The following is a 27,322-nucleotide window of genomic DNA, read 5'->3' as shown; positions in this document are numbered from 1 at the left end:
GGAAGGCCCCGATGCGGCGCCACAGGTAATTGCAAAAGTGGACCTCCCCCCCCCCCCCCCCCTTGCGTGTGCCGACCCAGCATTTTATAACTTGTGCGCACATGTTATAAAATCGTGCGTCCATGTCTGTGTGCCGGGTATCCCGCACAGGTTTTGAAAATCTACCCTTAAATAGGTGCTAATTGCCAGTTATGGATATAGTTCAAATTTTGTCTTCTAAGGTTTTAGATTTGCAGAGTTACATCACAATGTGGAAAGGTATGGATACATTGATTAGTTAAATTGCAAATAGCTTGATAAGATGTTTCCAAAACGAGAGAAGTTCAGGGCTGGAAAAATCCTGGGTGCTTAAAATTAAGTGCCTAGCTTCCTAAAAAAATGGTATGAGATGCTACTGCCAAAGTATGGAGAGAAACAGAGCTCATGCTATCTCTGTTGGAACCCAGCCAGAGCGAAGGCTGGCAATGAGTCCTGAGGAGAGATGAAACAGCCATTAGTACCAGCAGGGAGCAGGAAAGAGAACTGGTGGTTGATGTTGCTGAGGCCTGGGTACAGATGCAATTGCTGCCACCACGAGCAGGCCTTGGGCAGAAGTGTCAGTCTGTGGTTTCTCCTACCAGTGGGCTACCTTGAAGGAGAAAGAGAGAAGTAGTTGGGTGGGGAGAGTTCTGTGAGAGAAGGAAAAGTGTAGAACAGGTGTGAAAGAGAGATTTTTCCACCCCTTCATAGATTTCATTATTAACTTCTGACTGAGGTGATGTAAACCAAGAGATACAGTAGAACCTGAGAGTAAGTGGGGCAAGTAAGTGGTCATGCCTAGTGTCAGGTATTGGGGGTGTGTTAGATCTGGCCCAGTGTGGCTGAAATGCCAGCCCAGTGGAATAGCTCTCATCTGTTCTTTGGTAGAGTGGAGTATGGCCAGTTCCCTCCATTGCTTCTGCTTTCAGTCCTGGCCTCCCAACTCGGAGGAATTGTTTCAGCTTTTGATACCTACCCCTCTTCAGGTGTCATCAGATTTGGACCGGCATGTCTGAAAGGTCAACTGGAGTTGTGGCATTGCCTCCAAAAGGGATTACTCCTTTCGTAATACACGAGAAAATCATTGAAGTCTGACACATGACAAATCTGACAGCATGGCAACTTCATCTCCTCTCGTGTTAACTGTTCTGACCTTCCTGAGCTCTCTGGAGTGGAGGAATAGCAGAGTGTTTAGAGCAGAGGACTGAACTAGAGAAACTAGGGTTTGGATCCTGTTTCTTCCCATATACCCCTTGTGCTTTGTGCAAGTCACTTCACTGTCCATTGCCTCATGTGCAACTTAGATTGTAAGTCCTTTTGAGTAGGGAAATAATTATAGTACGTGGATTGTAACAAGGTTTGAGTTTGCATTTAGGAAAGACAAGTAACTAAATCTAAAATCCAAATCCTTTACTTCATGATTGACTCCATTCTTTTATCTGGTAGTATTCTCTCTCCTACTGATCAATCATAACCACAATGTGCTTCTACGAATCTGCCTGACCTATTAAACGGGCCGATATAGAAAAACCCGCAGGAGAGCTGGCACGTGCCCAGGCCAAGCTGCTGGGTGCGCGATTCAGAAAGCAAACTCATTCCAACACCTGGACTACTTTTATGAGACTAGTGTGTGAGTGTTGCTATCAAGGTTCAGTACCGGAACTCTGCATATCCTGTCTACTCACTATATTTAGTTTCTCTACAGCCCAGCCATCCCGGGATCGCTGTTCCAGTATCTGAGGGACTACAGCCCAGCTGGGTGCTTCCAGCTCACTACTGCCACCTCTGGTGGTTCAATATACTGTTTAATAAAAGAACTAGTGTGTGTCTGTCTCCAACCTCTGAGCCTGAACGGTGGTCCCTCTCGGGATCTTCCCCCGGGGGCGAGGTCATCTGCCACCGGCCCAAGGATCCACCCCCAACTACCACAAATAATAACAACTGTGAACCTTTCTCAGCTTTGCGCACCAGGTTACTAGTATCACTACAAACCATAGACAGTCATCTTCCAGGAATTCCTAGTTCTGGACCCAGTTGAAACCAAACAGTTGGACATGTCAGACTGCCTTGTCATGAAATTTGAAGAAGATGATGTTATTAAATTTTCTCTTATCTACTGCCCACCCAATAGCCAGATTCCTTCACTCACCTCACTGGCTACTTATGCAAACTCGCTACCTCAACCCACAAGGTGCTAGTATTAGGAGATTACATTTTACATGAGGAAGCCACACTGATGATAACCCCACATTCCAAGGATTTGGGTCTTTCGTGACTAGTTAAAATGCCCACCCCACAAGGGAGGGCTTTCATTAGAGCTGATCACTCTACCAGTGTCACTTATATAGTAATATTTTATAGTCCCTGTCTCCTTGTCAGACAACTATTTGGTAAGGGCCACTTTTTTATCCATGGGAAAAAAATACTGACTACCTGATCTAAAACATCCTTGCACAAATACGGCTCGCCAGTGTCCTGATCAGACATATAACCCACCTTGGACACTCACCACATCTGAACCATCTGCCCACCTTGTCCAACAAGGGAACAAAAACAATTCACAGTTATTGTAAATGTTATATCCCCACTTAAATCTGGCCCACTATGTGGTGTTTGTTTTGTTGTTAATATAAAATATTTTAACAAATCTGGCCTGCTGAGGCCACCCAGAAACTCCCCCTGGTTTCTTGAGGGCGTGGGACTTCTCAAACAGTCACACTAGCTCGAATGGCGATAGTCTTATTGTTTACACTATTACCATCTGTTTTTCTGCAAGAAGTGTACAGAGAAATGTAGCTCCATGATTCAGGTGGCCAAAAAAGAATATGTTGTGAAACAATTTGAAAAAGTGTTAAATCATTTGGGAAAATGTTTTCAGTTAGTAAGGAAACTCTCTTTGCTCTGTCATAGATGGCCCTACAGTAGAAGATTCCACCAAATTCTTTGACTCCCAGATCCAAGTCATGTCATCTTTCATGATCTTCTCACCTTTCTTTTTACTGCCAGTCCTTGCTGACCTGACCCTACCCAAATTCTTATCTCCTACAGCCAGGTCTTCTCTGTTGCCCCCCCAGATTATGACCCAGTGTTTGAGTTTAGTTAGATCTCTCTGGAAGAGATGGAGAAGATCCTCCAGTGAATCGGTGTCATCCTATTTTTTGGTAGCCATTCTCTTGAAATTCATTCAGGACCTGAGTTAGTCCCCTCACTCACTTCAGTCATCAATGCCATATTGTTTCAGGCTTGCTTTCCTAAATGAAAAATGCAGTGACCAAATCCATCCTGAAAAAACCTGACTCTATCCCATCTTTCTAAAATTTACATACATCTGTCTTATCTGTGACATTATCCAATCCTTTAATATTGAATGCTGTCAATTTGCCGATGACATCCAAGTATGAGTAAACACAAGGATTGACCAATCTGCCAACATTCTAACCCTAAGCAGCTGCCTTACAACAGTAGTGCAGTGGCCAGACAAATTTTAAACTAAAGTTTAACTACCAAATCTGAGCTCCTTTGGTTAAAATGGCAAGGCCATGCCCTATCAAAATTGCCCTGCTGATCTGGAACTCCCTTACAACCCAAAGGCTCAGTATGGAGCCCAGAGGTGCAACTTGACCACCATTTTTCTCTTTGGAAACTCATATCTCAGCTATGGCAAGGTTTTTTATGCATCTATGCCAGATTCACTAACTGCACTATTCATTTGAGAAACAAGATCTAGCTACCTTTATTTACCCTTTGATCACCAATTGGATAGACTTTTGCAACTTCTTTTTCCTGGTACTTTGGGGCATCAGTTTTGTGGCTGTTCGCATATTGCTTCCTTTTGGAAGCGGGTGACCCAGTATGTTCAGCAGGTCACTGGGATACAGTTGCCCTTACATACCAGTGTATTACTTTTTGACAACTTGTGAAATGTGGCATTGGGACAGCGGTTTAAGAGACTTTGGATAAGAAAGGTACTGCTGCTCTCAAAAAAAAAAAAGTCTATTTTGTGCTATTGGGTGGGTGAAGATTCCCCAAACCTCACCCACTGGAGGAATCACATACACCATACGTGTATCAATGAAAGGTATGTTGCTAAAGTTGGTATGACTAAAAAGCATAAAACTTATCTAGCTATTTGGGAAGCATGTCTGCAGTCATTAACACATCGGGCAAGAAGCCTGATCCTCAATGATGGTTAATTATGATATGTTGATCAGTTTAGCAATCTGTGAATTATTATTTATTTATTTACGATTTTTATATACAGATGTTCATTTCAAAAAGAGATATCACATCGGTTTACAATAAGGTACAATAGGTAATTCACTATCCCCTAAGATTAAGAGATTACAAAAATAAAATCATCAAAATCAAAGTTCTTAACAATTAAGCAAAAGGTATAACAAGGAACATATTAAACAAATAACACAAATCGTAAATAAATAGATCAGACTAAGACTGGGGAGGGGGAGGTTGCTTAGTAGGGGTTTTGGTCTGGGTGGCTGTACTCATTCGGGAACTCTGGGAAGTGTCAACCAGTGTTCCCTGTTCTGTTCTGTTTTCTTCTTTACATACGTTCTTGTTGCTGTAACGGACTATTAAAATTGATTAATAAACATAAAAAAAAGATAAATTAACATAAAAAAAAAAGATGTCGGTGTGCTTCAGAATTTTGTACTGTAGGAAAGTGAGGGCCTGTGCTTTAGATCTTCTACTCCTTGTTTACTACATGGAGGAGGGCAATGGCACCAACAGTGTCTAGAGCGTCAAAAACCTAAATCCGTCACTGTTGACTCTATGGATTTATAAGTGTCATGTTGTGATGTTATTGGAAGCTTTGGCATTTAATGACTTCACTTATGTTTTTTCTGTATATTAATGCTGTGAAAAGAACACATGGTTTATAAAGCACATTCATTTGTTTTTTTACTTCTTTGTATTCAAACAATGGAAGGAAAAATACAAATGATATCTGTACTGATTCTGTGGAGTTAAGAGCACAAATCGGAGGCTTTATAGACCCTGGAATATTTCTTTTTTTAAATGTGTTCCTTTGAGCCAGGATTAAAGAATCCTGAAGTATATTCACTATGAGCAAAGTTTCAGCAGGCTGGTATGGATTATTTTTTATCTTTGAGTCTATTGTCTCCAGACTCGAACACCCATCCACATTAACAAAGGAATAAGAAGCAGGGGAGTGGTGCAGGGTTATAGTACTTCAAAAGTCTCTGGAATATTCTAGAAAGTGGCTATACATATTCTTCTGTTAAAAATGGAAGTAGTGTCCCTTCAGAATTTTTTTGGTAGCACTATAATAGCTCTTCAATGGAATGTTTCTATTTGGCCAAGTTTCAAGTTAAGCTCTGCTGATCTTTCTTATGGGTGTATAGTGTGCTTTTAAGCCCATCGGTATCTTACACAGATGTATGTAATATAGATTTAGGTAAGTTTACTTATTACATCTATTTGTGTGTGTGTGTGTATGTATGTGTTCCATGCTCACATCTTCCCTGATTTGCTTAGCAACTGGCATGCATTGTAAATTCTTGATGGGTAATAACGCCAAGAATTTGAGGTAAATAATTTAAAAAAAAATAAAAAATTCTTGTTACCTCTCAGTGGACACTGCACATTCACAAGGGAGCCCTTCACTATAGCTGATTTTAACATTCTTGTGCTGAAGCACTGTTTTATGCGAAGCGATGTGTGTGATCCTAAAGAATGTTGGCTAGCTGCGCAGAGTTCGCCTGTGTGAGTGTTACATTATACTGAGGCAAAGCAATTGGCAGCAGAGGAGAACTCTCCTGTTTATCCTGCTGAGGAAACTGCTCTTTTTCTGCCAGTTATTTTGGGATGCCATTTTTGCCTGTCAAAACAAATTAAAATTGCATTCTAAAATTATTCCAGGTACTGTACGTACAAGGATAAAACAAGCTGCTTTGTCGGGGGGAATGAGCAGGCAGATCCATCTTTGGGAGTTTTCAGGAGTTACTCCTGCAGTGTCACATTTCTGGTAGCTGGAAGTTCATGAGAGTGGTCGTAGCAACATCCAGTGACCGTGAATGTATGCAGCAGCTCTGTAGTCCAGGTGCCTTCTTCGCTGAATTAATGGTATGGTAATACCTCCAAGGACCATGGCCCAATAGACCATGCAGCGATGTTTCTAAAGCGATGTTCATCCCTATTTATTCGACTGTGTGTTTTAAGGTTTGGACTGTCAGGAAGCCTGTGGCAACTTGCTGCCCAAAATCAGGATTTCAGATGCAGAAAAATAAATATTCAGGAGAAAGGAATGAGTCCTTTTCTCTGCTACTCTGGTTTTTGGAAAGTCCTGCTTACATTTGCAGTGATATATGTTTATAAGAAACATAGAAATGACAGCAGAAAAGGACCAAGCGGTCCATCCAGTCTGGCCAGCAAGCTTAAGGTAGCATCAGCTGCTCCATACAGGTCTCCCCTATAATGGTAACATCAGAGGGTGGCATCTTCTGTTGCATACAAGTTACCCCCATACTTAGTTTCCCAAACCTTTAAAGTCAGGGCCCTTGTTGGTTACTGTCTGAGTCCAATTCCCCGTTATCTCTTATCTCTTGCTGTTGAAGCAGAGAGCAATGTTGGAGTTACATCACAATTTTAAGACTTATTGGTTAAGGGTAGTAACAGTCACATCAGCAAGTTACCCTCATGCTTGTTTTCCCAAACCGTAAAATTTAAGGTCCTTGTTGGCTGCTGTCTGAAACTAATTCCCCCTTTTCACTAAATATAGGCTTTTGTGTACCTAAGGTAATGTACAAATAGATGGAAATTGATGTGTTCTGCAGAATCAGTATATGCTGTGGAGTAACCCTTACTTTAGAATCTATACCTGAACTGTAAGAACCCTACGAACTTGACCTTTTGGAGAAAGTTAGTCTGATGATTCCACTCCTCTATGTAATGAATACACAAAACAAAGTTAAAGTAGCCTAAGACCTTAAAAAGTATGTGTAAAGTACTTAAATCAAATTGCTGTCTGGGTTACTGGCTGCACCATGTTGTGTACCATGGATGGAGAATAAGAGCAGGTTGCAGTTTGAAAAACTGGGAAGGGCAAGGGGAAAAGGGCTGGAGGGAGAGGAGGTAGGGAGGCAACGGAGAAAATCATAAAAAGGAGTGATTATGGGAACCTGCCCCCACGAGCATATAACTCCAGGCCTGCGCCAATTACACTGGTTTCCAGTGATTGATAGAATTCATTAAATGTTTGGTACTGTTGTTTTAAGGCTTTGCATGTTGAAGATTATTCATTGTCTAAATTAGTTCAGTCTTATGTTAATACCTGAATATTACATTTGTTGGAACAAAATCTTCTTTTAAAAGAAGCAAATTAAGAATTATAAATATCAGGAAATGCGAAATAGAGCTTTTTCTATTAAAGGCAATACAATTTCTAAAGATTTGAGAAAAATGGAGTTTAAATCTTTTAGGAAATTATAAAAAAGGATCTTTTTAAACAAGCTTATGGGGTATAATATGAAACATTTTAAATACTGTAAAATCTTTGTGGTATAAGTTTGTTTTGCACTGTAAGCCACATAGATCAACAATGTAGATATTGCAGATTATAAATGTTGTTATGCTCAGGCTTGTGAACCCTTGGGCCGACGGGAGGATGGTATACCTTTGGAGAAGATCCGAAGGTTCTCCCGTCGGGAGGCGAGGCAGGAACAGAAGATGTGACCAGCTGACCCTCTGCACTGTAGACAGACGACTGTGGAGGCGGATGAAGAGTCGTGATGTCGAGGAACGGAATTGTGTCTTCGCCACTGGAAGTCCGCGGTCCCCCCAGGAGGAGCCCGTAGGGATCCGGACCGCTGGGACTTAGGTGGACCTTTGAGAGGTCAAGGAAATGGACATTCGATGCAAGGGCTGACTGGAGCTTCACCCCTGGAAGCCCGCGGTCCCCCCAGGAGGAGCCCGTAGGGACCCGGGCCGCTGGGACTTAGGTGGGCCCTTGGAGATGATGGTCAGGAAGAAGTCCAAGGTCAAGTGCCAGAAGGTTGTCGCTTACCAGTCCGAGGTCACACACCGAGGGATCACCACTTGCCAATCCGAAGTCAATACCAGGATTCATCGCTAGCCAATCCGAAGTCAGGAACCAGGAACACCAAGACAAAACAGGAACAAGGAATCAAGACACTGGAACTCACCGAAGCAAGCAGACCTGACCAACATAGGACATTGCCAAGTCAAGGAATGGTCAGAGGAAGTCTCCTTTTATACTTCCTCTGGCCCTGTGGATAGGAATCAGCTGAGAGCACTTGAAGGGACGAGGTCCCTTTAAATCTGATGAGGCGCAGCCTCACGCCTAAGATGGCGGCGGCCATCTTGGATCCCGGACCACGGAGGAAAGCAGCAGCTGCCGCGAGGGAGGAGCAGGGACAGCTCCAGGCCCGGCGGCTAGCCTGGAGGCCCGCGCGCTGGGTAATGTGTCCCGATGCTGCCGCCGGCGGCTCGGTCACGAGGACGAGGTAGGGGGCCGTGCCCGCGGATGGCCACAGGCGCGGGACACAACAAATGTAACAAACTAAGGAAGAAGCCAAAAAAAAAAATCCAAGACTGAAAACTCTGAAAAACTGAAAAGAGAAAACTAAGCAAAAAGAAATAGGGAAAGCAATGCTTAATGCTTGGATTTTCTGGAGCTTCTCTTTCCCCTCTCTTCCCCTGCTATGTTATATCCTTTCCCAGTTTGTTAGTCCATTCATTGTAGCGGCGGTCCTCAGCAGGGAAATCTGTGATCATGGACCCTAAATCTGGCCTTTAAGTGTTGCCGTAGTCCGACTATGACTTCCTTTGCCTACCATCACTACCTCCAGGCTGTGAATGTTCCATCTGCACCATCCACAGCTGAGCCAAAAATTGAATCCGGGTTTCTCCGCATGAGTCACAGGGATGGCTCTCTGCTGTCTTTTTACTTTTGACCCTGTTGAAAATGTCCTCATCCTTATTGGATTAAGATAATGTTCAATAGGGTAAGTACCCCATACCCATGCTCCACTTTCCCTCTCCCCTCTCTCCCCCTGCCTCCAAGTTTGGCCCCAGTTGAATTTTCACAGATGTGACAGTGCCTCTGGAAAGGTTAAACTGGCCCTTAAGCACTTTTTTACATGACTCAAAAAGACGAAAAATATAGTTGGCAAAATATCCAAATGAAAACTAAATTATAAGCAATAATATTTTCCCCTGGCTTCTAAGAGAATTTTACTGTCACTTTACCTCTGTCATATACTACTGGTTCAAGGCATTTGCAGAAATGGAGAAGCATGTAAGTGCTCTGTTATGCCTTGCCTTTAGGTCAGTGGTCCCCAACCCTGTCCTGGGGGCCACCAGCCAGTCGGGTTTTCAGGATATCCACAATGAATAGGCATGAGAGAAAATTAGCATGTTATGGAGGCAGTGCATTAGACTGGGCAAATTGGTAAACTATCTTCAGGTCATTGAGACCCTCCTGGCTCTTCAGCTTGAAGCCCCCCCACGCCGCCGTCATTGCACCCAGAACCTCTACCCATTTTTTTTCACTTTTGAGATCTTTACAATCACACCTGAGGAGTAAATATATGCAAATAGACTTGCATGCATTATTTTGGCAGTTTTTAAAATTGCAACATACACCCTTAGCTTTTGGGCCCCTCCACGGGATGCCCCCCTGCCCCGCCCACTTTTTGTCTTTGCACTTTTACTTGTGGTCCCTGACTTACACATGTATATTGCTGTTTTAAAAATAGGATATACTCGCGTGTGTGACATTTTATGTGTCCACGTGTTTTTTTACATTTATTTATTTATTTATTTATTTATTTATTTTTAACTTTTATATACCGACATTCTTGTAGCAGATACAAATCATACCGGTACATGCGCATCTTTTGAAAACCTACCTCTAAATGTGGATATAAGGACACATGTAGTGGGTAGGTTGTAAATTGTATGTGCTGGTATAATACTTTTCTTGGAAGAACTGTAATTCGGTTTAATAAAAGGAAGGCATTGGAAAGAAAGGCAGGGCTCTTGCCAGTTCTAATTTGTTTTATTTTTCTGCCAGAGGCCAGACTGTACAACACTAACATTTTGCCACTATATGGAAAGTGGTGAAGTAACTTTGTGAAAATTGTTCTGGGATCTTTTAAGTATTCACATTGTTTCTAGCCTGTCTTTATTTCAGGCTCACAGATGTGGTTTACATTTGCTGACATTCCAAGCCAGTCTTATTGTCCAATGCATTAAAATGCAGGAATTTAAAATCAGTCAAGTAGCATGGCAGCTTTTTTTATTTCCTTCTTTAAAGGAGAGACACGTGGGTGTCGGGTTGCTGTAGGTACCATGCACCTGCTTGAATCGTGCATGGCGTGTCTGCTTCCTGTGTTGTCTCCAGCGCTCCCCATCCCCCCAGTGCTGGCAGAAATAGCCACATTGCAAAGCTTTGATTGATGGTGACCCAAAACACAGTCAATTGCTCTGACCAGCTGCGTATAAACTGTTTTCTTCTCTTTTTTTTTTTTTTTTTTCTTCAATGATTTAAAATTAACTCTAGCTGGAATACAATTCAGTGCAGGGAGCCTCTCTAGAAAAGGAAACTTTGTATGTCCCACAAATATGAAATGCCTTTTTGATATCCACGGAGTAGATGGGAACCCCAATTAAAGGCCTCATCTGAAAAATTATATGCACTGCAGCACAGTGGCCCCTGTATCCTGCTGAGCCATTAACAACACTTTGTGCAGACAGAGAAGGAAATGGAAATATTAAACTAAAGAAGACCCTGGAGAAGGACCGTTGCTGACTGACAAGACCATAAAAGGGAATGGGCTAGACCCAACTCATTTTACAGAAGAGTATGTCTGGAAAGAGCTAGGAAAACTGAATGTGGACAAGTCCATGGGGCCTGATATGGTACATCCCAGGATACTAAGAGAACTCAGAGATGTCCTAGTGGGTCCACTACATGACCTTTTCAATAGATCTCTGGAAACGGGTGTGGTGCTGCAAGATTGGAGAAGAGCAGTTGTGGTCCTGCTTCATAAGAGTGGTAGCAGAGAGGAGACTGGAAACTACCAGTTGGTTAGCCTCACCTCATGATGGAGATGCTGCTGAAAGGATACTGAACCATCTACAATCTGGTAAGTTGATGGAGCGAGGCAGCATGGATTCACCAGAGGAAGCTCCTGTCAGACAAATCTGATTTGTTTTTTTGGGTTTTTTTGATTGGGTGACTAGAGAATTGGATCGAGGAAGAGTGCTTGATGTCAGCTACTTGGATTTCAGCAAACACTCCCATATAGGAGGCTTGTGAATAAAATGAGAAGCTTGGGAGTGAGCACCAAACTGGTTGACTGATAAGAGACAGCAAGTAATGATAAATAGAATATTCTCTGAAGAGAGAGCTGTGTTAAGTGGAGTGTCACAGGGATTGTATCTGGACCGGTTCTGTTCACTATCTTTGTGAGTGACATTGTGGAAAGGATAGAAGGTTAAATTTGTCTATTTGCAGATGATACCAAGATCTTCAACAGAGTAGACACACCTGAAGGAGTCGAGAGAATAAAACATGATTTACGAAAGCTTGAAGAGTGGTCAAAGATTTGGCAGCTGGGATTCGATGCCAAGAAGTGCAGTCATGCATTTGGGATGTGATAATCCAAAAGAGCTGTATGTGATGGGGGGGTGGTAGTGAAGGCTGATATGCATGGACTAAGAGTGGGATCTTGTGGTGTCTGGCAATCTGAAGATGGTGAAGCAGTATGACAAGGCGATAGCTAAAGCCAGAAGAATGCTGAGCAGTATAGAGAAAGGAATAATCAGTAAGGTACAGGTCCTTGTGAGGACTCACCTGGAGTGTTCAGTTCTGGAGCTCTTATCACAAAAGGGATAGAGAGAGGATGGAGGCTGTCCAGAGAAGGGCTACCAAAATGGTATGGGGTCAGTGTAAAAAAAAAAACCTAAGAAGAGAGATGGAAATATATGAATGTGTGTACCCTGAAAGAGAGCAGGTGAAGAGGTGATACAATACAGATCTTCAGATACCTGATAGGTTTTAATGATGTACAAACATCAAACCTTTTCTGTTGGATGTGGTTAGTGCAGTTAGTGTAGCTGTGTTTAAAAAAGGATTGGATAAGTTCTTGGAGGAGAAGTCCATTACCTGCTATTAATTAAGTTGACTTAGAAAATAGCCACTGCTATTACTAGCAACAGTAACATGGAATAGACTGTTTTTGGGTACTTGCCAGGTTCTTATGGCCTGGATTGGCCACTGTTGGAAACAGGATGCTGGGCTTGATGGACCCTTGGTCTGACCTAGTATGGCATGTTCTTATGGAAAGAAATCAGTAGAACTAGGGGTCATGAAATGAAACTCCAGGGAAGACATCTCAGAACCATCAGGAAATATTTTTTCATGGAGAGGTTGGTGGATGCCTGAAATACCCTTCCGGAAGAGGTGGTGAAAACCAAAACTGTGAAAGAATTCAAAGGGGCAAGGGGATAAATACTGTGGATCCCTAAAGGCTAAAGGATGGAAATGAAGAAAAGAGTATATGGGGGTAACTTGCTGATGTGGCGGTTACTACCCTTAACCAATAAGCCTGATACTTTGATGCAACTCCAACATTGTTCTCTGCTTCAACAGCAAGGCACAATGGGGAATTAGATTCAAACAGCAACCAACGAGGGCCCTGACTTTTACGGTCTGGGAAACTGATAAGCGTGGGGTTAACCTATACAGTGCAGCAGATATTACCAAAAGCTTGCTGGGCAAACTGGATGGAACATTTGGTCCTTTTCTGCAGTCATTTCTATGTTTCTCTGTGCAGCCTCTGGTGTTTGTTGCAGATCCTCTGTCCTTTGAGGTTTCACAGGATAAGAGCCTGAGATGGTTGTGATTGTAGCATATTAGTATGAGCTGATGTTTGGGTTGGACTGGTTCTATGGAAGGCATTATAGAAATATAACATAATACATGCATAAGATTCTGCACTAATACTCTGGTTTCTAAATGACTTTTTCTTTTTACGCCATATAGATTCTCGAACCATGTGTTTCTTTGATTTGTCAGTTTAGAAAACACCACATTTCTTACTTCCATTTGAGTTTTATTCTGAATTTATATAGTCCACAGAGTGCCATCAACACTCTTTTCTTAGGTTAGAGTCCTGTACTGGAAGTAGAATAAAAACTTTAGAGGTCATTTTCAAACGAATTATGCACATAAATGTAATATTATAAAAAAGCCATTTACCCGTGTTAAGTGCACTTAAAGCAGGTAAATCCTATTGGCAGTTCAATAGCACATATTGTATGATTTCAAAAGTCCTCTTACACAGGTAAAATGCATTTACAAGTGTAAAACCCATTAAGTATGTAAATCCTTTTGAAAATTACCCGTTATGTACAATGTTTTGATTTATTTGATTTATATTTGCTTTTCAGTGCCCACTCTAATTGTTGCCAAAGTTAAAATTGCAAGTTGGTTTTGTAGTGTCAATACATGGTCAAACATTTGTATTTTACTTTGAAGGGAAGATACAAAAATGAATTTTTAGCATGTTTTATGAAAGGAAAATGCGCTTATGAGCTGTGACATCTCAGGCTAGTAGTCAGGAGCATAAAACCGTAACGTAAGTGTGGCACAGGAGTTCTGCAGAGCCTTGGTGGAAGGCATACAGAGTCCTGCTCCACTGCTGCCCCTTCCAATCTGCCCTGAAGCAGCAAAAACAAACTCCAACCTGGGCCTCCTGGCCCGATCCTCCACCCCAGCCAGTAGGAGGAGCAGCACTTAATACCATGTCAGCTACATGAGGGCCAGGCTGCTTGGATCCCCATAGGTCTTGCAGCCTATACCATAAGACTGGTTATGCATTGGCAGAGGAAACTGACCCAGTGTCAAGTGCCTATTCTCCTGCTTGTCAGGTAAGGAGATGTCCGATTTCCCCCTCCTGGCTTATATCTCCATAATAAACTCTAGTAGCAGGGCAATCTCTCCCTCCTCCTGTCTCCACTGCATTCTGAAGGGGAATCCTCCCATCCCCAAGCTTCATTGGCTTGAGTCACTAGAAGGCACTGTAGGGCAGGCAGAAGAGGTCTGGGGATGAATGCAGGTGGATGGGGGTGGATGAGATGTAGTCGGGAAAATTGGGTTTAATGCAGAGTGGGGGAGTGCTGCAAGGGGGTACCAGAGAGGGTGGAGGGCAGTGAAGGGAGTGCAAGCATGGGCATGGGGAGATATCATTGGAGAAGTGTTGGGGAGTGAGAAGGGCGAGACTGTGGGATGCAACATGTGAAAGAGCATGATAGTGGGGAGTACAGGAGTTTTGAGAGAACGTGAGATGATGGATGTAAGAGAGAATAAAGCCTGGGGTGTGGAGAGGTTGTGAGGGAAACCTGAAGGGAAGGAGAGTAGATAGTATGAAGAACTGGAAAGAGGGTGTGAGAGAGGGCCACAAGGGAGGGGTTTGAAGGGGTTGTATGATTGCTAGGGAAGTAGATGGATTGCATAAGAATTGGAAGAGTGGAGGTTGTGAAAAAGGCATAGAATGTGTGTAAATGTTATCATGTAAAAAAATCTTTTCATAAAATGTACTTTAAGTTGTCACACAATTCTAGACTTTTATTTTTTATTTATTTTTTTAAGAAACCCATAGGCTGGCTAAACTCTCTTAGAAAAGCTACCATTTCCCACTCTTTTGGCTTAAATAAGCATTAGAGTCAGAAAGCTAGCAAGGTTGAAATGGTCCTTCTAGTGTCAAGATATAAAATGTGAAAATAAGACTGCTTTCTCTTATCTTTTTGGTATTAGGTTTATAATCATAATCTGGTGCAGAAGCGGTTTATAGGATGGCACCATTGAACAGGAATTAAGTTTTTGAACAAGTCTTGAACAAGGTGCTTATTACAACTTCATCCAGTCAGGAAGACTGAGCTTTCCATTTAGTGGAGGCTTTTCAAGTGCAGATATTTTTCTGCTTGTTCTAGCCACAGGATCGCAGATGTTATGTGGTCTCAGCTAGCTGATTACAAAGGAATGGACAGCTTGTTGGCCAGATAAATCCACCATCATGTCATGCATATTCTGTTTTGTTTTGTAATACTTGAACAGGGATATTAATCTAGTGAATATACTTATACAATATAGAATGTGTACATTATTTTACATTGCTGTCACATTAATTAAATGAGTTTCTCTAAATAATATGTAGGGCATTGGCCCAGTGATTTTCTGGCAGTGCTACACACTGCCATGCCAGAGACCTGTGCTCACTTTCTCAGCCCGGCCTTTTCTACGGCCAGTTGCAGGGGGATGTGGTCTCTGCCATCGCACAACAGTGACATCCATGGGCAAGTCTTAGGATGGCCCTGACCAAGGACTCTTGCGATCGCTGGACTAGATTTTCTTTTGTCAGAGGAGGCGGGGTGACAGTTACAAAATTTTGAGACAAAAAAACCCAAAACCCTATGTAGTTGTGAATGAAGGCCAGTGGCGCTGTAGCTCGGCCAAGAATGTATATACCGGTAATTAATTATTGCATTTATATTCTGCCTTTTCCAGCAAGTGCTAATAAAGGTAGCTTACAAAATGTGACATTAAAATAACTTAGCAGTTGAATTAAAATAACATAGTAATACGGTAGTGCCATGTACTTATTGCCCCAGCAAATATCCGTATCCCTCCCTCTTAACTTTCCTCTTGCACTTTTCTACTTTTATGTTCTCTCTCTCTCTCCCCTTTCTCCTCTCATTCCTCAACCACCAGCAGCTGCTCTTCTTCTTCAGCTCCGTCAGCCCCACTCCTTGGATCTGCTGCTTCCTCTTTAGCTGGCGGGGCCTGCGCTCCTCACCAGCTACATTTTTTTTTCTAATCTCCGCTGGCCTCTGTGGTCCTGTTTTTCTTTGCTTGCCCACTAGTCCCAGTTGTGATGTTAGTGTCGCAGCTGGATGAACAGATGGACAAACCCAAAAAAAAATCAGCGCATTTTTACTTTAGAATACATACTAAAAAAAAAAAAGTTACAAGGAAGGATGTTGGTAAGCATCCATGTTTTCTAAATATTTTTTTCTCCTGGTGCAGGCTGTCTTATACCAAGAAGCTGTAATATTAGATTAAGCTGCAAACAAACCAAGTGTTTACAAATGAAGGGGCAATGAAAATATTCATTTGATTTGTTTTTATTTATTGTGTAGAGTCAGATTTAATAGGGATCACTAATGAAAGTTTTCCGAACTAAACTAGATATAGTCCTAGGTGCAAACCACTGGTTGTGGGGGCAGCTGATATCAAGAAGCCTCCAACAAATGCCATCCTGAAATTAACTTATGTGAATAACGTCTGTATAGAAACGAGATTTCTTTATACCTTCTCATGTCTTTCACTGCAAAAAGGGGGTCATTTTGCAGCAGCCCATGTTCATTGTCCATTTCCTACAGACTTTACACCAGTTTTCAAAGGGAAAGCAGGCACATTCTTTCCATTTGAAAATGACCAATACCTGCATATATTTACACCGGTGAATACGTGCGCGGAATTTATTTGAGAAGAACTTCACTTATACGTTTGAAAATGCAAAAGTATGTGCTTCAACACAAAAACTGCAGACTCCTCCCCAACTCCCCCTCCCGGGAGTGCCTCCGCTCTATCCGGGGATTCTGGTGCACATACAGGCAGGTCTGGAAAAGCCCTTTTCCCTAGGTAAAAGCATGGTTTTACTCATGGAAATGGCTTAAGAAACCTTCAGGGTAATTTTCCTAACATAAGAATTTAGCAAGCTGGCACATGATACTTTTGTTTCACCTTTGAATTATTTCAAACTTTAAAGATGCTATTTGGAGGTTAAAAAGAAACAGTCATCTTGGGAATGAGGAACATTTAATATTCTGGAAAATTATGGGTAGCACTGCAGCTTTAAGAAAATAACCTAGTTTAAAAAAAAGAGAGGAACAAAAAAGCTTTTCTCCAGCCTTAACGTTGCACATTACTTGCTCCATCAATCCCAGTCCATGCAAGGAAACCTGGATTAAGAGTTGCTGGTTCCTAGTCCATGTGAGGACACCATAAATGTTGTAGGATATGGAGGGATTTTTGGTTCACTGCAAAATGTTCTCCAATTTTGCACAAACTGTTTCCTCATTGGAAATATTTTACAGTATCTGTAATTTCAGAAATGTCTGTCTTTCTTGCCTTTTTTGGGCACTGAAATTCTGAGCACACGTAGAAGATTGTCGGTAATGGCCTGGAAAAATCTAAGCTCTCCGCAAAGTGGCAGGGCTTGCACTAAGCCTCCTGCAGCCTTAGTTATAGCAGCGGGACTGGAAGGAGGAGAGTGCACTGGTTGAGTTGTGTTGGGAATGGGGTGTGGGGTTGGGGGAGACAGTTCTGGGAATAGGCTGGCAAGGAGAAGGAGAGCGAGGGCTGCCTTTGTTCCTAAATAAAGACTTTCTGAATGGGTAAACATTGAAATATTTGTTGTTTGTTTATTTATTTATTTTGATGGGATGTTTTCCTTGTAAAGAGGGAGAACTGTCAAAAGGCGTGGCCTACACATACGTGATGGATTATGACTTGTGAATAGAAAATAGTTATTTATTTTCTACGTGCCTAGACTAGAGCACGAGGCAATTGTGGTATGGCTGGGCTGTCATAGTTCTGTGAAATTTGTTGGCCTGATTCACTGGCTAAATATTTTACTTGTCCTTTTCTTTTGCTGCTGTTCCGGGTCAGTTTGCTCAGTGTGTGACTACAGGAGGCAATTTGTCACTAGGCAACAATTGAGAATATTAAATCATTCAGTGGCCATTTATTTGGGAAAGCTATTCAAAGTCAGCAGCATGTAAACTCTTCCGCTGTGCTCCTCTGTCACACACAGAGTACAGTTTATTTTGAAAGCTGAACCACCTGCGTTCCATGTGGCTGAGTCTCTTGAGCATGGATTTTAAATGGGCAAAGATACTAACGGATCTGTCGTCAGTGCGAGTCTCCTGAGCTGTAGAGCACTGGGTTCTTTGCAGCTAATCAGATGAATACACTTCATTTTTCATTTATTTTTATATTTATAGGTTGCATTTTATTACATATTCTAAGCTGCTCTGAATAGATTAACAAAGCACAATCACGGAAGTGCAATTCATCATAAACATAAAAAAGCTCCAACAACTACCGGTAGAGAGCCTGTCTTTATAGCGTTATACAGAAGACATAGGGGTAGATTTTCATTAGGTGCGCACATGCATGGACGCACCAATTTTATAACTTGCGCGTGGAGCGGACTGGGAGGGAACTTCCCTACCCTAACCTCCCTTCCCCTTCCCCTCCCCCTCTCCTCCCCAACCCCTAATTTCTTTTTTTTTTTTTCCTTCAGGGCCCGACCTGAAGTAAGTTGAGCGTGCTGGGACAGCGATGAATGCTGCTGTCCCGGCCCGTGCCCCGCCCCTTCCAAGAGTGCACGCAAGGCCCGGCCACACGCGTAACCTCCGTTTTGTACACGCGCACACGATTTAAAATCTGGCCGATAGGCCCTACACCAATTCCTCAGTACGCATTCCATACAAATCGGCTAAATTAATAGACAGACCTTTTTGTGCAGTCTCGTAAGGAATTTCCAGAAACACTGCAACATTTTTTAATTAATATATGAATGTGTATATGTATATATGTAATAGTATTAGGCTGAACCATAAATATCTTTTTTATATACATATGCAGTATAGGAAGTCTATTGATTTAATATCTATGTGCATCTGTAATGGAAACCATATAGCTAACAATCACATATATGTAACTGAACACAGCAGGTTGAACCTCTCTGAGATACGTGTGAGGGAGTAGTGCTGTTGTTTGTATTCTAAATATATGTTTTTATGTACAGCATGTCTCACAGATGAAAAGGGGTCTGTTTCATGGTATGTTATTGCCACTCTAGACAGAGGATCCCCAAATCCTTTTCACAAGTGCTACAGTCCAGTCAGGTTTTCTGGATTTGCATAGTGAATATATATGCAAGAGGTATATCTGCATAGAGTGGAGGCAGTGCATGCAAATAGATCTCATGCATATTCATTGTGGATATCCTGAACACCAGACTGGTTGATGGCCCTTGAGGACCAGATTCGGGGACTATTGCTCTTCTAAATCTTACACCATTCCATGGGCTGCATTTACACATGTCTCTTCCTGTGGGTTCTCTCGGGAACTTCCAGTAAAGTGGAGTTTTCCAAAGGTGCTCGGTGCAGTGACTTTTATGCCACCTTATGCACAATTTCATGCAAAGTAATTCAAAGGTGTCTGCTTTGATAAGAAAGGCATCCCCCTGCACTGAGTGAGTTAGACCCTAACTTTGCTTTACCATCTTGTTAATCGGTATCATATACCATTATAATTCCTCTCAGTTCTGTGGCTGCACCCCATTCAATCTGGCAGTCATTGAGATCATTAATCGCATTGACATAGTGTCTGTTTCACTTGTCTTTATTATAATTTGTTTTACTCCTATTAGCTGCTCCAGGGTTTTTCTGGAAAATTGAGCGACTAATAAATTGAAATAAAAACATAAATAATCATCATGACACAGCTTTGTCTTCTGATTTTCTCTCCTAGCCAGTAAGATAACCTCTTACATGCTGTGAGAAATCCAGTGTTTTATGCTAGTTATAAAATCTGTGGCCACCAGTTTTCATCAGGACATGACCTGGTCATGAGCAGGTCACCGGCTTCATAGAACTTTCTACCGCTGTGAACAAACATCCAATACCTTACCTATTATGTTTTTCCAGTTAATGTAGATCTCAGTGAGATCATTCACATTATGTAATTAATCTGTGCTTAACATGTATGGTAGACAATTGAATTTTCCAGAAAGTGTCCAGTTTTTGACCAGTAGTAGATTGCTCTTGTATTGTACTTTGTTTTTGAATTTGCATCAAAACAAACAATGGTACTTTCTGTTCTTGAATATTGAGGTCCACAGCAGGATAAGAGATTACCTATGCGGCTTTATTTACTGCTTGTTCCACTGAATAAATTGCAGTTTAGCCAAAATAACTTTTGATACAATAGTCCCCAAATGAGGATGAACTCTACCTCAGTATTTCGCTGTTTGTTAATTTGGACCCAGGGCTCCAAGTGAAACGAAAAATAGACTAATGATAACTATATTTCTTCCTGGCTTCAGAGGCTTGACATAGTTCTGCTGGTTGTATTTGTTTCCTTATAGCTGTTACACTCCACTATGTTATTTGCCTTTCTTACCGCAACCAGCCATCTTCTGTACTATGGCTACCCAGTTAACTAGCTGTCAAAATGTTTTGCAGAAAGACACTATTGACATGGATTCCAAGGGGCTAAAAGGGTTGTCTTTTTTATTCTTTCAGACAGCTCAAGAAGTGAGACTGGTTGTCGTTTCTGAAACTGGATCTTCCGTTATTGTTTTTACAGGCACTTTTGTAGCCTTCAGAATCAAGATATTAAAGGCAGTATATGCATAAAAAGACTTTTTTATTGTGCGGGCAGGTTTCACATCTTTTTGCTCATTCCTCTCGTGAAGTCTAGTGACTCGTCTCATCTTGGTCCTTCCAATTATAATTGAAAAGGAATTGCTCAGAGGATATATAAGTGTCAAGATAATGATAAAGATGTTCATCATATGTATCTTTTAGTTTTCTAGCTTAAATTCTTTCTTGATTTACAATTATATCTCATGTTCTAGCCCAGATAGATAACTTGATTTCTAGTGTGAATCTTGATTATCTTGGCTCTTATAAGAGAAGAGCATGATGATCGTATCTGCTCCTTTCCCAGTGTTGGAAGTTTTTCTTTTCTTTTGTTTTTGTATCGCTGAAGAGTCCGTAGAAGTGCTTGGAAGCTAAAGTCTAAGTTAAAATGCATACTTTGCATGATATGAATATGATTTTGAAAGAAATATACAACACATGAGTGATTATGAAGCTATATTAATAACTGATATCTTATTTGGAGAAAACATTCTTTTCAAGCAAAAACTTTGAAGAAAGGTACGTAATTTTGGTTCTTTATTTTTAAGGCAGCATTTTATCAAGGGCAAACTGAAAGATCATGAGTGAAGTCCAGTAGAGGATTAGAGAGCAACCAAAAATAAAGGGCCTAGAAGAAGACCATGAAATGCACGCTAGTAGTTAAAGAATATCACTGTAAGCCTGTAGAAGAGCACAGAATTCTCAGGAGTTTGGAATAAAATACATACTTATTCCTGTATATTTGTCGTCTGGATCTGTCACAAGATCGATCATGGAAGACATGACTAATTGAAAAGGAATTACTAGAAAAATCGACCATATTACTCCAGTTTTAAAGGAATTACACTGGTTATCAGTTGAAAGTAGAATAAATTATAAAGCCTTATGTATTATTCATAAAATATTATATAGTGACATGTCTGCTTGGTTAAATTCCACTATAAAACTACATGTCCCTCAATGCAATCTAAGGTCTGCAAATAAAGCCCTTTTGACAGTTCCAACAGTCAGGTCTGCACATTTACGTGAAGTCAGAGCACGTGCAATCTCTATCGCCGGGCTGACTCTTTGGAACAAACTGTCTCAAGAGCTACGGTTGCAGGAAAATTTGAAGAGGTTTAAGAAAGATCTTAAAACATGGCTTTTTAAACAAACTTTTGAAACGGTCACTGAATTAATCCAGGCCTTTTTTGATAAGTTTATATTTTTGCTTTTAGCCTGTTCTTATCTTTTTAATATTAATTTTAGCTCTATTTTTAATAGTTGATTTTAAGTTATATTGTATTCTTCAGTTTTCTTTTTTATCATGTTCTTAAAATGTGATTAATGTAAACCGTAGAGATAGAACTTGTTTCTGTGCAATGGTATATAAGAGCTGTACAAATAAAATAAATAAATAGTGACTCATATTTTGCCTTTGGAGGTTGTGAGACATGCTTTTGTTGAGATTTGTAATGAGTTTAAATGAGTACAAATATTTTGTTTTGAAAATGCACCTGGGATTCTCATGAATGCTTTTTTTAAAATTTGCCTACAGTTTTCACCACACACAAATTTCCTTCAGTCACCAAAACTTCGGCCCTCACAAGTGTCATTAGTCGGTGATGAATGGAGTTTTACCAGAAAAAGAGCATCAAGAAATATGTTTCAAAATCCCCTGGATTTCAATGCAGACAGTTCCACTGTTGGCACTGGTAAGATGTCCATGTAAATATTGATTTAATGTCTTCTTTTCATGAATTGTCTAGCATGGGGAGTTCTGGAAGAAAATGAACAATGTTCAGAATATTTCTTGAGAGCTGAAATTTAGTAAAGAAAACTGTGTGTGTAATTTATTTTATAGGAGCATGTTAGTTCTTGGAGACACACAAACATCTGATGGGGGGAGGGGGGCAGGGTATGCTCATTGCCAGGAAGGAAACATTGAGTTTCTGTGGCATGCCACCCTATAAATACAGTTAAATAACATTTCATTTTATACTGTGAGGGTTGTATAGCATTTTAGGGTAGGATGCTATGTAGACCTCCAGGTATAGCACAGTACACCAGTGGGAGAACACTACCCTGTAGTTGACTTTCAGGGTAGCTGTGTTGAGAATGTTGTTGCATTGCTTGAATTTCACATATTTACTTTTCATTTTTTGAGTTGAAATCTATCTTGGATGGAATTACCACCTGGAACTGACCTATATTAAATCTAGCTTCTAAGAGTTTTTATAATTAATTCTTGTCCTCCTGCAGTCTGTATAGTTTCCTTTTCTTATCTAAATGTTGCTTTACTTCAGTCTCCTTCCATTCTGTAGTACCATCTTCATTATTTATTTTGGACATATTTTTCTAGCCAAGGAATTATTGTATTTTACAAAATTTATATTCTGCATAATCTCAACTTGTTCAGATACGGATAACAAAAGGCATTCATAAAATTTAAAACAAACATAAATTAGATATAACATCAAACAATATAAATAAACAAAATAAAATTCCATAAACAATACTACCATATTATTTCAGCTATTACTGGTTTCCAAATCATCCTCATCGAGCGCTTTCTGAAATAGTTCTGCTTTTAATAATATTCTGAATTTTAGGTAATCATTCTCACTACATAATCCAGCAGATAATTTATTCCATAAAGCATTTGTTCTAGTTGGGTGCATCCCAGATTTTCACTGTGGGAATCGCTAATAATTCTTGACTAGAAGAGTGAAGGGTTTGGATAGGAGCATATTCCTTAATCTTCTTTTTTAGATTGTGTGAGGCATTATACACTCTTATGAGTTATCAATATTTTGAATTAACCCTATAGCTAATAGGTAGCCAGTGAAGCTTTTTTATAGATGGTATAATTGGAGCCCACCAAGGTAAATAAAAAAATTACCCAAGCTGCTGCATTCTGTACCAGTTGTAAAACCTATAACAGTTTTGCGGGCAATCCGCAGTACGGAGAGTTATAATAATAAGTGTAGGTTAAAACTAAGGATTGTATAATCTCCCTAAAATCCTCAATAATTAAAATGTTCCTTTTGGGGCCTGAGCAGCTTCAACCTATAAAAAGCCATTTTGCTACTTTCATCACCTGCAACTTTAATGTTAACGAGCAATCCAAGATGATTTCCAAATCTCGTATTTCCTGGGTTAGGGTCAGCTCAACATTTCCATATTGAATACGTGGTGAGGGTGGCAATGACTTATTCCCCACCCACAAAATCATTGACTTATTACAGTTTAAAAGCAGATCATCTGCTCCTCTACTTTAGATAGATAGCGCACTGTAGCTTACCCGAAGGAACCTCTCCTGATACATAGTTTGGAATAAAAATCTGCACATTGTCAGCAAACATTTATATACATTTCCCAAATTAGATGATAACTTACCCAAGGGATAACTTACCCAAAAGAAAAAGATTAAACAAACAAGGTGAAAGACTAGAACCCTGAGGAATTCCCACTTCCAAAGGGTACCATTCTGAAATATTGTTCGCTTTTGGCAAATTCTTTGCATGCTGAAGCTCAGAAAAACATGGAACCACTGCAGGACCGCTTCTGTCACCCCATATTCCTGAAGCCTAGACAACAGCTTATTATGGCAAACTGAGTCAAAGGCTGAAGCTATATCCAATTGGATCAGAACACCAGATTTCTTCTCATCTTAACAGACAATAAATATCATATAGTATTTATTTATTTAAGTATTTCTATATACCGCGGCACATTCGGAACATCACCTTGGTTTACAAATAACATACGGGCCGATACAGTAAAGCGCGGCCGCAGTTACCCTGTTTCTAATCCGCTTTGGACGCACAATTTGGACGCGTAAGGCAAACCCGCGATTCAGTATCCGGTTTTACGCGTCCTTACCGCTTGCCGAAATGGACGAGTATCCATCTCCGCCCGCCACATGTATATGATATGTTAATGATCGATTTAGCTATTCCCTCCGATACAGTAACGTGCACCCAGATTATCGCCTTTTTAACCAGCTTATTTGCCGCGTCTTTAACCTGCATATTTACTGCCTACCCTGATCCTGGCGATAGTGTGATGTTCAGTCAGCTTCCCGCTGCCTTGAGCGCCTGGCTGGACGTCCGGCCGGACGTTCATGGACCTTCCAGCTGCCTTGAGCTGTATCTTCGCCCCCTCTGGATCTCCCTCCTTCAACCTTCTCTGCACAGAAGTCATTTAAAATATGTTCCTTTCACTCTAGTGCCGGGCGGGCCAGGTCAGCTGGGAAGGCCCGATCTGGGCCCGCTTGCCATGCCACCGCAGGCATAGAATCAGAGTTGGAGGCGCAGCAATCCCTTCTCCACAGCTGCAAATGGAGCAGTGGAGAGTGGAATAACATCGATCTCTTTCACCAGCCATGACATGACTCAGCTGACCGAGGTGATAAATGGGGTGAAGAGGACGAAGACTGACTCTGTAAACAGCTGTTACTTCCATTCTAGAGCCTTGAGCGCCCGGCTGGACGTCCAAGCCGCAACCTCTGACGTCCGGCTTGGATGTCCAAGCCGCGACCTCGCACGTCCAATATCGCAGCATCCATGATCGGAGGCACCGCTGCCTTGAGCACCCAGCCGGACTTCCAAGGTCACGGCTTGGACATCCAGCCGGGCTCTCAAGGTCACAGCTTGGACGTCCGGCCGGGCGCTCAAGGCAGCGGTGCCTACAGGCGGGAAGGTCCATGAACGGACGCCGCGACCTCAAACGTCCAAGGTCGCGGCTTCCGTTCATGGACCTTCCCGCCTGTATCCGGGCGACCATGATCGGAGGCACCGCTGTCTTGAGCGCCCGGTCAGACGTCCAAGGTCGTGGCTTGGACGTCCGGCCGGGCGCTCAAGGCAGCGGGGTCTGTAGAAAAGAACCATCCACTTACCTGGTGGAATGACATTTCAAAGGACATTTCAAAGGACAAGTACCAGTGCACCCTGGATACTGTATAGGCGCTGCATACCGCTCTATACAGTAGAATGGATTGCGAGCACCTACTGCTTCATTGACGCGCTTTGGACGCCGCTTGGATTTGCATCTAATTTGAATACTGAATCGAGCGGTATGTGAACCAAAATATGCGCGCGGCAAACGAGCGGCGCCAGCACTCCCGCACTGTTTCTTACGCGTCCTTACTGTATCGGCCCGATAATGCAGCAACAAGCTTTACAAGAAACACATAGAATCACAGAAACTGATCAACAATGGAAATATGTACAGAAAAAAAATATGGTGATAATAGCAATGCTTTACCAGATAATGAGTAAGTGGAGATATTAACAGAGTCATAAGGGGTGCAAATGGAGCTATTAACAGATTCATAGGAGAGATATTAAGTCATAAGGGGTTTTCTAAGGGGAAAAATGTAATGGTTGTTAATATTCAAGAGGATATATTGGGGGCTTAACCAGAAACGCAGAGAATTAGAGAGAACAGCAGCATTTCGGTCCTGCAGTTCTTTCTAAATCCATTTTGCTCAGTGTCGGATATTTCTACAGTGACTACAAAATTTTCCAATTGTTTTAAAACCCATGTTTCTAAAGTTTAGCCAAGGTAGGCACTGCTGAAATCGGGCAATAATTAGACAAGTTATCACACCAAAACAAAGGATTCTTTTGAATAGGTATTACCAAGACTTTTTTCAAATATCCAGGCACTACACCACATATAAGTGAAAGATTCAAAATTTCAAGGCAGAAAGTTTGCTATGAATGAGCAGTACAAGGATCCTGAGCATTAGCAACTTTCCAAATCTCAGCAATAACATCTTTCAATCTGTTCTCATTGAACAGAGCAAAAGAATCCCAGTGAGCATTAGATATTATCGCATCAGTGCTACTATCTATCTGGTTCTTAATCTTTTTTTTCTTCTTAATATGTGACCTAATCCCTGCCACCTTATTCTAAAAATATATAGCCAATGCAGTACTACACAGTATATTTACTGTCGTATTAGTGCTTTTGTGTGGTGATATTAAATCCTTAACTAGCACAAATAGTTCTAAAAGCTTATTAAAGATCTATTAAACTTATCAGTCAAGTAATCTTCCTTCTCTTGAAAACTCTATATTCACTTAAGAGCCCTATATCTTCTTTTTAAATCTGATTTCTTCTTATACCAATTCTGTTCTGCCCTTCTTTCCGTTTCTCCAACAAATCATTGGAGAACAAAGGTGCCTCACTATCTCTAATTTTTTTTTTTTTTTTATAATTTCCTTCTCTGGTGCAGCTTCCTCGTAAATGCCCTTGATGGTAGTATTCCGCTAATCTATAGCATCATCTGGCGTACCCAACAATATATTATCCTTAGCATTCTATTCAGATAGCATCCTATCAATATCAGGTTTATTCTGAACTTTATTGCAGGCCAATAATTGGCAGGCCTGCAATTGGCCGCGCATTTTCGACTATTTTTACCCCTTATACATGCAAATGTATGTTGATGGTCCTATTAGTTATTCCCGCGCGATACAGAAAGTAACATGTGCAGCCAAGCCGCATGTTTTACTTTCAGAAATTAACGCCTGCCCAAAGGCTGGCATTAATTTCTGCCGGCACCAGGAAAGTGTGCAGAAAAAACTGCTTTTCTGTGCACCCTCCGACTTAATATCATAGCGATATTAAGTTGGAGGCCCCAAAATTTAAAAAAAAATCAAAAATTTAAAAAAAAAATTTTAATCGGCTGGCGGCCCGCGGATCAGAAGATGGATGCTCAATTATGCCGGCTTCCATTTTCCAAACCCGTGGCTGTCAGCGGGTTTGAGAACTGATGCCGGTAAAATTGAGCGTCGGCTGTCAAACCCGC

At 41.3% G+C, this 27,322-nt stretch overlaps 1 protein-coding gene across 1 annotated transcript in view; it reads left to right on the top strand.

The window, feature by feature from the left end:
• Positions 1-27,322, top strand: part of TOGARAM1 (TOG array regulator of axonemal microtubules 1) — a 221,371-nt gene that overhangs the window by 11,203 nt on the left and 182,846 nt on the right. The window contains exon 2 of the mRNA XM_029598475.1: positions 22,061-22,217. Within this exon, the coding sequence (XP_029454335.1) occupies positions 22,061-22,217 (157 nt within the window). The remainder of the gene's footprint in view (positions 1-22,060; positions 22,218-27,322) is intronic.

Source organism: Rhinatrema bivittatum, chromosome 4 (genome assembly GCF_901001135.1).
Source record: "Rhinatrema bivittatum chromosome 4, aRhiBiv1.1, whole genome shotgun sequence".
In the NCBI taxonomy this organism is placed as follows: Eukaryota; Metazoa; Chordata; class Amphibia; order Gymnophiona; family Rhinatrematidae; genus Rhinatrema; species Rhinatrema bivittatum.
This window is presented reverse-complemented; position numbering and strand designations above follow the sequence as displayed.